At 39.2% G+C, this 15,466-nt stretch overlaps 1 protein-coding gene across 2 annotated transcripts in view; it reads right to left on the reverse strand.

The window, feature by feature from the left end:
* The window catches only part of lrpprc (leucine-rich pentatricopeptide repeat containing), a 142,990-nt gene that overhangs the window by 43,477 nt on the left and 84,047 nt on the right, over positions 1–15,466 (reverse strand). For both annotated transcript variants that reach the window (XM_072264971.1, XM_072264972.1), the window contains 4 exons: positions 11,957–12,081; positions 10,645–10,751; positions 3,732–3,800; positions 3,407–3,497 (listed from right to left, as the gene is read on the reverse strand). In XM_072264971.1, the coding sequence (XP_072121072.1) occupies positions 3,407–3,497; positions 3,732–3,800; positions 10,645–10,751; positions 11,957–12,081 (392 nt within the window). The remainder of the gene's footprint in view (positions 1–3,406; positions 3,498–3,731; positions 3,801–10,644; positions 10,752–11,956; positions 12,082–15,466) is intronic.

Genomic DNA, 15,466 nt, shown 5'->3' on the forward strand with positions numbered 1-15,466 from the left:
ACTACTATCCGCTACCAAGCCGGCTGTTTCCTGAGGGAAGTGGAAGCGAAAGTGCTGTGAGAGAAGACAGAGGAGGGGTAAGAGGGCCGGCATCCATGCTAGACTAAAAGCTAACCCCACCAGGCCAGCGGTACCGTCCCTCCTACTCTCAAATGTCCACTTCATCGACAACAAGCTGGAGGAGCTGCATCTGCTGAGAGAAACATACAAGGAATTTAAAGACTGCTGTGTGTATGTCTTAACAGAATCCTAGCTCCATGACAACATACCGGACACGGCGATACAGCTAGAGGGAATGACATCGTTCCATGCGGACAGAGAGGCAGCTAGCTCCGGTAAGAGCTGAGGAGGAGGTCTGTGTATTTATATAAACAAAGACTGGTGTATGAACGCTACAGTAGCTGCTAAATACTGCTCACCGCCAGCTGAATTTCTCATTGTGAAATGCCGGCCGTTCTATCTGCCGAGGGAATTCACCATCATGTTTGTGGCAGCTGTTTACGTAGCTCCCAGTGCCAATGCTAACGAAGCACTGGGAGGCCTACATGAAGCCATTGGTGAGCTACTGACTACACATCCTGACAGCTTTGTGGTGGTTGCTGGGGACTTTAACCACACCAGCTTAAAGACCATGTTCCCCAAATTCCTGCAATACGTGGATTTCAAAACCAGGGGAGACAACACACTGGACTTGGTTTATACCAACACACCACAGGCATACAAAGCAGCACCCCCCCCCCCCGCCCCCATCTTGGCCACTCCGACCACATATCTGTCATGCTAACACCAGCATATAAACCACTGCTTAAATGTGTGAGAGCAGAGAAAAGAGAGATAAGGGTCTGGCCAAAAGGAGCAGCCTCAGCACTAAAAGACTGTTTTTTTGCACACAGACTGGGACATATTCAGAACAGCAGCCTCCTATGATGACCATACAGACATTGAGGAGTATGCGGAGGCAGTAATCAGCTACATAGCCAAATGCACGGAGGATGTCACTGTGATGAAAACCTTCACCGCACGTGGTTGTAAAAAGCCATGGATGACAACAGAGGTGCGTTCATTACTGAAGGCCCGTGACACAGCCTACAGATCGGGGGACAGGAGTGCGCTTCGCTCAGCCAGGTCTGCGCTTTCACTAGGGATCAGGAAAGCGAAAAGGGCCTACGCGGGCAAAATACATGGACACTTCTGTGACACAAGTGACACCAGATGGATGTGGCAGGGAATTAAAGCTCTGACAGACTACAAGATCAGGCAGAAAACTGATGACAGCGACGCCTCTCTACCAGACAGGCTTAACAATTTCTTTGCCCGCTTCGAAGCATCAAACACTACAGCAAGGGGGAGAGCCAGTCCCTTTTTACCATCTGACCAGCCATCATTGATCCAGAGCAAACACGGAGGACCCTTGCCAGGGTCAACCCACGAAAAGCGGGAGGTCCCGACAACATCCCTGGACATGTGCTCAAGGAATGTGCTGATGTATCAGCAGATGTCCTGACAGACATTTTCAATATCTCCCTTAGTCAAGCCATTGTCCCCAGATGCTTCAAAACCTCCATAATCATCCCTGTAGCAAAGAAATCAGTTGTAGTCTGTCTGAATGATTACTGTCCTGTTGCCCTGACCCCCATAGTGATGAAATGTTTTGAATGGCTTGTCAAGCCTCATATCACAGCCAGTCTCCCCTCATCGCTGGATCCTCTACAGTTTGCTTATCGTCCAAATCGCCCTGCGGAGGACACAATATCCACCACACTGCACACAGTTCTCTCTCACTTGGACAACAAAGACACTTATGCCAGAATCCTGTACATTGATTTCATTTCAGCATTCAATACCATCATCCCGCAGAGACTAGTGGTGAAACTGTCAGTGCTTGGCCTTAACACTGCCATGTGTCGCCGAATTCTGGATTTCTTGACAGAGATACCACAGTCAGTCCGTGTTGGCAGGAACATCTCTGACTCCATCATACTGAGCACTGGATCCCCACAAGGCTGTGTGCTTAGCCCATTGCTGTTTACACTGCTAACACATGACTGTGCAGCCAGATTCAAGGAGAACCTGACCATTAAATTTGCTGATGATACCACAGTGGTGGGGCTCACCAGCAAAAATGATGAAACAATGTACAGGGAGGAGGTCAAACACCTAGAGAGCTGGTGCAGTGATAACAACTTGATGCCTAATGTCACCAAAACCAAGGAAATGATTGTCGATTTCAGACGGTCTCAGCCTGAGCACACACCCCTCAGCATCAGCGGCTCCACAGTGGAGAGAGTGGAAAACATCAAGTTCCTTGGGGTGCAGATCTCGGACAATCTCACCTGGTCCAGGAACACCACTGGGATTGTGAAACGGGCCCAGCAGAGATTGCACTTTCTGAGGCAGCTTAAACAAGCATCACTCCCCGCTAACAGTCTTAACTACATTCTACAGAGGCATGGTTGAGAGCGTGCTGACCTTTTGCATCACAACCTGGTACTCCAGCTGCACTGCTGTCGACAAAAAAGCCTTGCAGAGGGTGGTTAGGGGAGCAGAGAAGGTTATTGGGGTCTCCCTACCTTCTGTCCAAGACCTCTTTCAGAGTTGATGCCTCCAGAAGACACGGTACATCATTAAAGACCCCTCACACCCTCTCCATGAACTGTTCATTCTTCTGCCATCAGGCAAACATTACAGGAGCATCAAAACTAAAACCACAAGGCTACTAAACAGCTTCCCCCCACAGGCAATCAGACTGCTAAGTAGCTGCTCCACCTGACTCTGCTTTGGACACTTTTAACTTACACTGGACACCTATGACTTGATTTTAACTGACATGTGGCTATTGTGCTTTACTATTTATTGTTATGTTATTATTTAGTGTTGCGTTTATGTTATGATTGCACTGCTCCTGAGAAACGCTGTCTCATTCTGCCCTGCAGAGCTGATGTACGGTTAGAATGACAATAAAGTTTTTTGAATCTTTGAATGACTCTCAAAAATATATTTTCCGGATTAAAGTTTGTAAGATGAAACATTCCTGTAAACAAAGCAAACCATCCCCCAGCTTTTATATTTACTAAATTAATGATGACAAAGGTCAGTAAAAGCTCAATTCTCTTCTGGCCAATCCCTTTCATTCAAGGAGGAATAAAATGAATGTGTTAAAGAGTTACAGTGGGACAAGCCAAGTGTAAGATTTCAGAAAGTACATTATAATTAATTTTTTTTTGGCTATTCTGATGGAAAGCTTTAATGTTGTAGCTAGCCTCATCTACTCTTCAGAATCAGGTCAATCGTGATCAGAAATGTTGCTATGTTGAGCGTCAAAGATTTCTGGAAAAAAAGTCTTTATGTACAATATTATCTCCAGTGGTCCTCAAGATCAGTGACAAATTAAAAGATGTCCACTTACTGCAAAACTTCATAAGATAATAGTACATTTGATCCCTGTCACATTCAAATAGTTTCTGGGTCATTTCCACCATATTCTCAAGAGCTTCAACCTAAAAACAAAAATGAAAATTTTGCAAATGACTCTTAAATTTCTTAATGGATGTATCATTTAAGATTTCCCAAATACAATAAAGAAAGCTCCTTTTTAGAAAGGGACTAATTACTATTTGGATGCTATACATGCAAAAAAAAGTGTCATTCAGTATCTCTCAGCTTCCATTTCCCCCATGTCACCTCAATTTTCAAATGAAGTTTGATTAAGTGAAACCACACAGCTGACCTACCTGATTTGAAGTCATGCATTTCTCAGCAAACCACTGAAGTCTCCCTGGGCGCGCTCTCAGGCCAGGTGTCTGCAAGAAAAAGAATTATTTACAAGAGACAATAACATCAAATCAAATTTAACACATTTCCTCATATGTTTCGTTTATCACTTGTATCAGATGGCAATTCTGTGCTCAGGAATGTGATTAAGGAATTGCACACAAAACATGGCTGGAGTTTAGCTGCACATGGAGTTTTAAAAATCAGACAGTTTGCTGCCATACATCACCTATGCAGCTTCAGGATATTTAGTGGAGCTTTAGATGCTTAGTATATAATTTAATAGAAATCTTATGAATTCACATCATTTGACAAACAAGCCTGAGTGGTTTACAAATTATATTTCATATACTTCATTAAAGAATTTTTCAAATTAATTTAATTGTAATATTTGCAATCAGGTTGCAGAAACGAGCTTCTAAAATTATTTAAACTTGAGTACTTAGGTAAACATACACTACTCTTCAATTTGCTAATACTAACAAAAGCTGTCAACAATTTCAGAAGTCCTACTTTGAAGGTGATAAAGTTGTTACCAATTTTACTGCAGTATTTAAAGTAGATTTACACAAAACTCATGGCATGACACTACATATTACATTAATGAATCTTGAAAACCAAATGGATTTTGAGGTTAGGTACAGAACAAATACACATTTGATTACAACTTTCAATATCTTTGTCTATCCAAATGACACTGATCTCAACAATACACAAATCCACAACATGTAATACATTAAATCTCCTGTGTTTAGACATGATTGATGTGCCTGTCATTTCAAGGACAGGGAAGCAATAAATGCAAATATCCTTCAGTTTCATCTGATACTGAGAACAGTTTTCACTTACCCTAAGTCTCAATCCTCAAAAGAACATCTAGGTCAGCTTAACCAAATCTCCTAACCTCAGTGGATGTTCTACATTTACAGCTTATTGCTCAGATACTAAGTAGTGCTTTACTAGCAAGTTATCTTATGAATTACAGAAAAGTAGCAGTGACCTGAAACACAAAACATCCATTTCACACAATTTTGTTGTTTAAAGGAGATCTACAGGAAGAAATAGTCTGACATTCTACATTAGTTCTTATATACATTACTGAAATATCAATATGGCTTGAATTGAGGAATTCATCATGTTACTTCCATTTCACACCTCCACCTACTCATACCTTATACTTCAAAATCAAGTAGGGATACATAACTGAAGCTTCAGGAGAAAAATTAATCATTAACACTAAATTGGACTATTTTCTTCAAGGACTTCCATAATTATTTTCAAATACAGTATAGCAAGGTGAAGTGCAAACCAGGTTGTTTCAAAGACATGCAAGTTTTGGGACAGCTGAGTTCCTCCTGTATTTTGCGCATGTTGCTTTCGATTTCCAACATCTACAAAATTTTTTGTGTTGACCAAAATTTATAAATGTTACTAAGATTGTGATTAGATTAGATTAGCTTTGTCACACGTACATTGAAACTTTGAAACATGCAGTGAAATGCATCATTTGTGTCAATAACCAACACAACCCAAAGATGTGCTTGCAGTCATTCCCAAGTGGCAACATGCCTCTGGATCCCTACAAAGCATGTCCGCAACTTACTAGCCAAAACCCATACATCTTTTGCAATGTGCGAGGAAATCAGAACATCCTGAAGAAATCTATGCAGTCACAGGGAGAACAGACAAACTCTTTACAGACAATGGCAGGAAATGATTACCTCTCTTCCCTCGAAACTTTTACCATAATTGCTGGGCTACCATGCAGCCCACAAAACCTGAAATACTACACTCATATGCCAATTGCAGTTTTACTACACATCTGTTGAAGGACATCTCTGCTTGAATTGCGCGTGTCCCACTTGTGTGCTTAAGTGAAGAACTGAAATAGTGTTTCTGAGATTAGGAAATCTCCTCCTCCCGCCCCCCTCCCCCACCACCACAGTAGCTTTTGAATAAAACATTCTTCTCTGAGTATAGGCACTTTTCAGTGATGCTACGGAGATTCGTTTGATTCATTTCATTCCATACAAATGCAACACATTCTTAAGCCTATAATTTTCCATGAGTGTTAGTTATAGATTCCTCTGTATGATTTCAGAATCAACTAACATGTGGACTAATAAATTCAAGCTAAAGTCAACTTGCTATCACTTGCAGCTGTTCGAATTGGAGGTCCATGAGGATCAGGAAGCCAGAGGTGGAGAGGGTCAGCAACTTTAAATTCTTCAGTATTATCATTTCAGTGCCTGTCCTGGGCTCAACACACAAATGCAAATACAAAGAAAGCACAGCAGCACCGCTACTTCCTGAGGAGTTTGCGAAGACTTGCAATAGCTTCTAAAACTTTGGCAAACTTAGATGTGCGGTGGAGAGTATATTGACTGACCGCATCACTGCCTGGTATGGGAACACCAATGCCCTTGAATGGAAAATCCTACAAAAGGTAGTGAACACGACCCAATCCACCATGAGTAAAGCACTCCCAAATATTGAGCACATCTACTCGGAGCGTTGTCGCAGGAAAGCAGTATCCATCATCAGGGACCCCACCATTCTGGCCATGCTCTCTTCTCGCTGCTGCCATCAGGAAGGTGGTACAGGAGCCTCAGGACTCACACCCCCAGGTTCAGAAACAGTTATCATCCCTCAACCATCAGGCTGTGAATCAGAGGGGATAACTTCACTTGCCCCATCACTGAACTGTTCCCATAACCTATGGACTCATTTTCAAGGATTCTTCATCTCATGTTCTCAATGTTTTTTGCTTATTTGTTTGTCATTATCTTTACTTTGGCTCAGTTTCTTTTCTTTTGCACATTGGTTGTTTGCCCACCCTGCTAGGTGCAGTCTTTCTTTGACTCTGTTATGGTTCTTGGATTCATTGAGTATGCCCACAAGAAAATAAATCTCAGAAGTGTATATGGTGACATCCAAGACCTTTGATAATAAATTTACTTTCAACTTTATTATTTTATGAGCTTGTCTTCGTCCTTGAGAAGGATCTGCTTCTCTCTCAAACTGCATTAAACATTATGTTACCAAAAGTATTCCCTTTGCTGGATTTCCAAAATAATGGTATCAACATGCAAAAGATAGTCACCACATGAATACATGAAGTAATTGATGAAACCAAATTAACCAAATTCTAATAATACAGTACTTCGTTAGTTTCATTAGCATTGGAGTTAATAACTAATCATGACAAAAATTCACTACTAATTAGTCTGTTATAGGCAGTAACCTTCATAATGCCTTTCAGGTGTGCCAAACAATAAAATGACATTGAGTGATATGAAACCTCAAAAGGTGGCCAAAGGCTTAGTCAGAACCGTGGGTTTTACTGAGCATCTTAAAGAAGCATTTACAGAGAATTCACAGAGACATTTACAGAGAATTCACAGAGACATTTACAGAGAATTCAAGAGTTAAATGCCTAGTCACTATGGTCTAAGTATAAGATTAGAGGGCTGGAGCAAACTGTAGTTCAAAATGTGATGCATTCTTCACAAGAGGTCAGTGTGGGTTATTGTGCATATGGTGATGAATAGAAGGGAATTAGCAAGAATTGGAAATTGGAGCAAAACTTAGAATTAAACAAGTTTTTGTAGAACAGAAATGAAAGGACAGCTAGGAATTAAGATATGAACATTCAGGTTTGGAAGTAGTAAAAATATGCTTGATGGATCAGTATGTGGGCTGAGGAAGTGGCAGAGAGATGCACAAAGCTTTAGTGATAGGAATTTATAGTCAGAAGATCCTCTCCAATGCTTGGTTAAGCAATTCTAATTTGGATTCCAACAGTAGGTGCAAAAGAATAGAATATGGGTTGGGGAAACAAATGATTGTGCACTTCCCAATATTTTTACAATGGATTAAGAGGCAACAAAATCCTCAGATCAGGAGCTTTGTGAACCACAAGTCTAAAGTGAACCATTTCTCCCAAGGACCACAGTTGTCTTATGTCTGAAGTTCCTCAAACTGTTTCTCAAAGTACTATATCTTGAAATAAATCTGATTTACATTTGTAATGAATCTTATCCAGTTCTCTCTCACCTCTAAGAAAACCATTAAGCATACAGATCACCTATGTTAACATGTTAGCTTAATTCATCAAATAGACCCCATGACTTTCTCATGGCTTTGCCGGTGGGGGAGGGGGGGGGCGCTCCATGAGGAGAAAAACAATGGAAGTATATATAACTGGAATAAGAACAAAATTAGTTCCAGCATTATTATAATGTTGAATAAAACAATCCCTCTGACTGATAACCTAGCCATTCACGCCACTGTTACTTTATCCAGTAATAGCAAATACTGTTCTCTCAACTGTATACAAAAAAAGACATAACCAACCTTTTCCACAAATTCTAACTGACTCCTCTATTTCCAGGGTCTTTTTTTGAAATGCAAGACAATATCCCTGTCTTTTAACTTTCAACAAAGTTATTATGGAAATTTGCACATTTAATTTGTAATTAGTATCAATATAACCTGTAGAAGAAATTGGACAAAATTGAATATTTGCATGCCTATTTAAAAAGGCATAAAAATTTTATTGTATGTTTATGCAGAAATTTGAAGAGAAATTTGATGAAAATTAACCACTCAAAATGAAGAGTAGCAAATGACATGGAAAATTGACAATACCAACCTATTCGGCATAAATAGGCTCAAGATTACGATGATGGTAGTGTTGTCTTCTACATTTTGACCACTTTGTTGCCTACCACTGTATTTTGTAGTATTGCTATTTAATTTACAGCCTTTAAAAACATTCAAAGAGTTTGTTTTGGTGGATCATATATGATCGTGGAGAAACCAATACAAATATGATTTTTCTGTGCATACATTACCTTGAAGTTGAAACACTGAAGCAGTGTTGGTTGCAAGATGGGTAAGGAAACTCTATAATCAAAGTGCTTGATGCTGCAACTCCATGGTACTTTTCACACTGAATCTCCAGAAGGCTTTGTTGATCACACTTTGAACTATTACATGTCGACCTTGTCAAAGGTTTTGCCAGAGAGTTCTGTCTTGAGCCACACGTACACAAATAGGTGACACTGGTGCTGGACCAAATGGAAACAGCACTTGATGATGCATTTGAATCAACAGTCATCAGTGACGACCACACCTTTCAGATGAATGAACCTTCCTTTTTCAACCCAACTTTATTTTTCAGACACAATCTGCCATGGAAGGAAGTGATATTGTGTCTACCAACAACATTTCCTCAATTTTTCCAATCTAGTTCACAGCATTTTGTGCATGGTCTCCTCTGCAGAAACCAAGCACATTCAGCCTGCATGGCAACTCAGAGTTCCATGTTGTCTGCCACATTTATTCTCCATTCCATTTTAAGAAATTCTACCTTTTGCCTCTAGTTCTGTTACAGGCCCCCAATACAAACTTGAGGTAGGGCCCCTTCAGTCTGGAAGCATTGCACCCACCCAGGCTTGCTATCGGTTTAGCAACTTCAGATAACTTACACTTTGTCCATAATAGCAATGGCCATTTCTGCAGCAAGCCATCCATCTGTGATGCAAGCTGATTTTCGACCTCCACTGGCACAGCATGACCTGAGGTGTATGTTCCAACTTTTATATTCCTGCGTGTTCTTTTTAACTGCCTTCAATTCACTTCTCTTCTACTAACTTCCCCACATAAACATAACCACCAGGTGACCCTGTCACAGATATTCCCTTTGTCCTATCTACTCCACTGCCCCCCACCCAATATTCTCTCCAGTGTGAAAGCAATTTGTTTTCCTTTCCCTATTCTGACAAGGGGCGCGGTCTTTAAATTCAAGCTGTGCTATTTTCCATACATGGGGCAATAGTAACCTTTCACCCAGAGGATTCTGGATTAACTGAAACTTCAAGACTAAGACAAATTGATTTTTGTCAGTTAAGGGTAACAGGAAATATAGAACGAAAGTTAACAAAATAAGAGAAAAGGCACAGAGTTTTGAATTAAATCACAACTTTGAGGGGCCAAATAGCCTAAACCTATCCCTCTCTGTTCATAAAAATGCTACCAGCACTGTGTCAATCTATTATTAAAAACAGACAATGCCTCCACATTTTATCGATTTCCACAATGATTAAAAAATTAAACAGCACAATCCTTCAGAAATTAGGCACCTACAATGTCCTATTAAATCATAAAAGCTATTAATGTCATCAGTCCCAAGAAAAGCAAATGTAAGAGCCAGAGAAGATTTTTTTCTCCAACATATCCCTTATATTGCTATGAAAGATTTTAATCAAGACCAGAAACAGTATGCAAAATTTAGTTGAGTGATCAGTCACCTTTGGCTGATCATAAGCTGCTTAAGGAATTACAGGAAAGTAAAGTTGAATTTAATATGATGCTGCATCAGACTGGCTGATTATTTGCTGCTAGACATGCCCTGCAGTAAATCTGACCAGATTCACCCTCTGTCTGCAGCAAATTAAATTCCACTGCTTTTAAGCACAACAAAAGAATTGATCAGTAAAGGGGATTAAGAACTTTATACACCCAGGACTGGAGTTTTAAATTATTTTTTCCACAATTGCAGGTTTAATATGCAAGCATAATATTTAGTAAAAAGAAGCAACTCAATCAAGTAGAGCTAGAAAAAAATATTTAAATTTGAATAACATCTAACAGAAACAATGGCTATAATTCTTTCTACAACACTCTGTCGACATCAAAAAAGAAATTCTACACTTATCACCACTAATAAGGTTAACATTATTCAATTTGTAGACTAAATTGCATCAGTCAGAATTAGACTAATACTCATTTTAGGTGCAGCATATTAATTGACGTTCATTGTTCCAACTAAAATGGCTGTGTGAACAGCATAATAGGATGAAGTCCCACCTCGATAATTTTTCTGGCCTCTTTGTATTTCCCAGTATGAAGAAAAGCGAAAAAGAGGTCGTATAACATTGTCATTTCACCGCGTTCTTGGTTCACAAAATCCATAGCTGTGTGCACAGAAAAATTTAAATACTGTAACAATTGTTAAAATTAAAATTACATTTTCACTTCAAAAATACCAGCAAGATATTTCTGTTAAAATTCATGATTCCATTTATTTCTGAGAAAGATGGAAATAATTAATTTACCTACCATACATATAAAATAATAATAAAGATTTTTGCACAGGAGCTGGAGGCAGCTTTAAAAATGTCTGGAATCAAGTAACAGCCTTTGTCTTAACAAGTTAAGTTACTTTTGATTCATCATCTTTGCTTCCTTTGATGTAGAAAGTCGAGTTACCACTGAATCCATCCATACAATTTTGCAAGACCTTCCTAGTTACGCTTTCCATGCAACCAAAACACAAGATGGCATAGGAATGGAAAGGCACTAAATACTTCAAGTTATTCAAAAAAGAATCAGCATTTTCTAGAAAAAGCTCTATATTTATGTCTCATTTACTCCCTTACTCCCTAAATTTAAAGCTTTGCATTGGAGTGAAGTGCTAGAATTAATTCTTAACTTCTATCATTTTGAAAACTCCTTTCCAACACCAAATCTAACATGCTTAGATGCTCCCCAAAGTTAAGCTAATTGAAATGTGGGTTGAATCTCTCCACGGAAATGATGGCATACCTAGTTAATGTTATAAATACACTTATTATGAATAGCAATGGTTTGCACCCAAAATATATAACTGACTGCATTTCAAAATATCATAAAATCCAAGTACATTATGCTCACAAGCGACATACAATTATACCACTTTTTCCTATGGTAATGATCAACAGAATCCACTCGAAACATTTTATTCCTCAAATTCCAAGAATGCTTTTACCCAAGTTCCCTTAAAAGGGCCATAAAATACAAGTTATTCAGAGGGTTAAAGTACTTAGTTACAAGTACTTTAATTGGTCATTCTTAAAAAGTAACCTTGTCTATATCTGATACATTATATCATGTTTTATATAACTATAATTTCATAGAATAACACTTTCAACCTAACTTCCAAATCTAACCCTCTGTAGTGGAATCGAGTCATATGATCAATCAAAACCATTTATCTTGGAGAGCATTACACAGGTAGATGTTAAAAAGACAGTAATTTGATCATTGGTATTCTAAGTTATTTAAGTTAGAGGGCAGAGCATTTCCTTGAAACAGAAAAACACTTGCAGAAAGGCCTTTACCGAATCCCTTTCTTAGTTACCTTTTTGCAAGAGATCCGTGTCGCCCTGCTCAACCAAGCTGCAAAAAACATCATGGAGCCTTGGCATATGGTTGTATTTCTTGTGACAATCAATAACTGCATCTAGTGCTGCGGGTAAATTCCCCCTGAAAAAGAATCGAGAAAGTTTCAGTTACATAATATAGCAACATTTCTTCAAAGGCATTAATCAAAATAATTGTAATCTGGCTAAATAAGCCTACTCAAGATAAATTACTAAGAAAGCAATCTTTCCTTAAGAAATTGGTCCCATGTCTGTTACATTATTCCTCAGATTTTCCAATTTACAAATGCCCCACTTTTATTACCAAGATACACTGCCAATATGTTTAAATTGACACTATCCCCTTTTTTGGATCAGAAAGTCTTAAAATCATCAATATTTATCATAATAATCCTCCTTCGTGTACAAGGAACCCAGCATGATTACCTCCATTGAGACAACAAAAGGTAGAGAAGCTGTGCAATTAATATCACTACCACTATTCTCACAGGACTGTATTCTAATCAATATATATATATATTTATGCAGACCCATCTCAGTCCCAAAAGAATCCACTGTAGGAATGGTACTACTTCACTATGTAATGTACAAGATTTTCTAGTTTTTAAATCAGCTTTTGTTTTTGCAGAGAATATTAAAAAGAGCCACGATATAAACAGGAAGTAGTTTAAGTCCGGAATGCATTGCCAGGGATAGTGCTGGGGGCAGAATCACTGTAGCTTTCGGAAGGGAGCAAGGTAAGTATTTGAAAGGAAATAAATTGAAGTTATAAGAGGAAAAAGAAGTGGCTCTGTCTGGATTGCTGTGACAGTCTCAATGAGTACTATGTTCCACTGAAGAGTGAGTTCAGTTTTGCTCCCTCTGCTACAAAGAAGATGCATCTTACTCTGGTTATTGCAGAAGCAATTTACAAGGTTGCTGCCAGGACCCAAGGGATTCAGTTAAAGGGAGAAGTTGGACAGGCGACAACTTTCTCCCCCCATGGAGTGTGGGAGGCTGAAGGTGATCACACAGAAGAGTATGAATCATGATAGGGTGAATGCACTTGCCTTTTCCCCCAGGGTTGAGGAATCAAGAACTAGAAGATGTAGGTTTAAAGTGAAAGGAGATAGGTTCAATAGCAACCTGTGAGAGACTTATTTTTGATGGGAAGTATATTGTATAAGCTTCCAGAGTAGGTGGTATAATGACAGCTTGTAAAAAGACAGTTGGACAGATACATAGATAGGAAATGATTAGAAAGAGTTGGGCTAAACAAAGAGAAAGGGCTTCAATGGGCATCTTGGTCAACAGGGACCCAAGGGCCTGCATTCTATGCTGTATGATGCTAGGACTCTCTGCGTTGAATGTCCATGGTTAACCAATTTGATATTGTGGGTAGCCATAGGCCAATAGCACCTGTACAAATTGACAGAAAATGATTATTATTCCATTGACACCCCTCACAGGATCAAGAAAGACAATATGCTAACAGGCCATTTTGCGATGGAACTGCAGCACTGCATGAATAAGATATTGTCCAGACTAGTTTTGTTGGGGCGCCATGGTAGCATATGATGCTACTACAACTCCGGTCATCAGAGTTCAGAATTCAATTTCAGCATCCTTTGAAAAAAAGTTTGCACATTCTTCCTGAGTGCGTGTGGGTTTCCCTCCACGGTACAAAAACTGTGTGCAGGTTAACTGGTCATTCTGAATTGTCCTGATTAGGCTAGTGTTAAATCAGTGGGCTACTGGGCAGCATAGCTCGGTGGGCCAGAAGGGCCCATGTTGCATCTCTAAATAAATAAAACCAGCACAAAATCTGATAATGAAACAAAGCACATTCTCAGACATCTTGTACCTCCTCAGAAATTGCACAAAATCCGCAAGTCCTGTTCCTACAGTTAAAATAAGATCCTAAGTAAGAACTTGTGAAATTGTGATTTTTCTTGCACCAAAAACAACCTAAGTTACATGTAAACCTGCAGTTTATAAACATTTTTTCAAATGTTATGTTTTTTTAAACTCTACTGCCTAGCAAAATCTCAAAGTCAAAGATATTGAGTGTTGAATATCAAGAAATGAATGAGTCCTAATGAAGGGTTTTGATCCAAAACGTCGATTGCTCATTTTCCTCCCTAGACGCTGCCCGACTGCTGAGCTCCCCCAGCACTTCGGGTGTGTTGCTGTAAGGGATGGATGATATTCTTGAAACATAAGGTAACATAACAGGATACAAGTCAAATGCTTTCATTAGTTAGGGAACTTAAAGGAGGGTGGGGAACCAGCTTTAATCCTGGTGCAGTTTATACATAAAACTGAAGTATCTAGACAGTTCTTCTCGCAGTTGAGTTAATCCCTGGAATTCTCTTCTCCAGAGAGTTGTGCAGGCTAATTTATTATAAGTAGTTAAAGTGAAGGTAGATAATTATTTTAGAGGATTGAAGGACAGAAAGCAATTTGGGATTTGGTATAGGAGAAGAATTGAGGCCGAGGTCCGATCAGCCTTGACCATATTGAATATCAGAAGATGTTTGAAGGGTCAAATAGTCCACCCTGTTTCCAGTTTCTCATACTGTTTTCTTAGTTTTTCAAAAAGCAATAACTTGACTACAAATAACCACTCGATAAAACATCTCACAACACTCGAATAAACTATATCAACTCAAAAAAATTGAGAAATTCTGGATGAGTACGACCAAAATTGATGACTCTCCCAAAGTGCATGTAGAAGGATAGAATCAAAAGATGTGGGGAGATAAGAATGCATACTCAATGAGATATCAGAAGTAAGACACCTCACCCCTCTAACGAGTACTGCAATCAATATCACAGCTAATACTCCCCTTGGGCTCAAGACCTCCTCTGTGCCAATTCCATATAGCCTTCAATTTCCAAAATCTTCAAAAATGTATCTACTTTTTAAAAAAAATACTTCCAGGGTTCTCAACTCCACAACCCCCCAGGGGTGCAATATTCCAGAAAATTACCACTTTCTGAGAGAAAAGCTTTCTATGCACCTCAGTTCTAAACGATCGTCAGCAGGGTTTATCGCCAAGTGGTGAGAGGCCAGGAAGTACATGGGAACAAGGGTTTCAATTACCAATTGTAAAACAAGAAAATGAAATATAGCAAAGAGATGGCTTTGAGCAAGGAAGACTGGATGATTTACAGGCATCAAACATTTTGGTTAAGGATCCAAAAGCAAAATAAATTTTGTGGAGGAAATGAACCAACAGATGACAAAAAGAATGGAATAAGTTAGAAGCAGAGATGCTATTCTTATGCAAAGCAGAAATTGATGGTCTTAGAAGAAGAAAGCATGTGTATTTTGAACCTCAGTACACAAATGCGCATAATGACAAGATTGTCATCATGTTTGGCTCACTTGAACAGGAAATGAAGAACAAGTAAATGGAATAAGTTGCAAAACTCAATGCACAGATAAGGTGGATGATCTTGTTGCACTTTTACAGATGGCCGGGTATAATGTTGTGGCCATCACT

The sequence above is a fragment of the Mobula birostris genome, chromosome 8 (genome assembly GCF_030028105.1).
Source record: "Mobula birostris isolate sMobBir1 chromosome 8, sMobBir1.hap1, whole genome shotgun sequence".
NCBI classification, from domain to species: Eukaryota; Metazoa; Chordata; class Chondrichthyes; order Myliobatiformes; family Myliobatidae; genus Mobula; species Mobula birostris.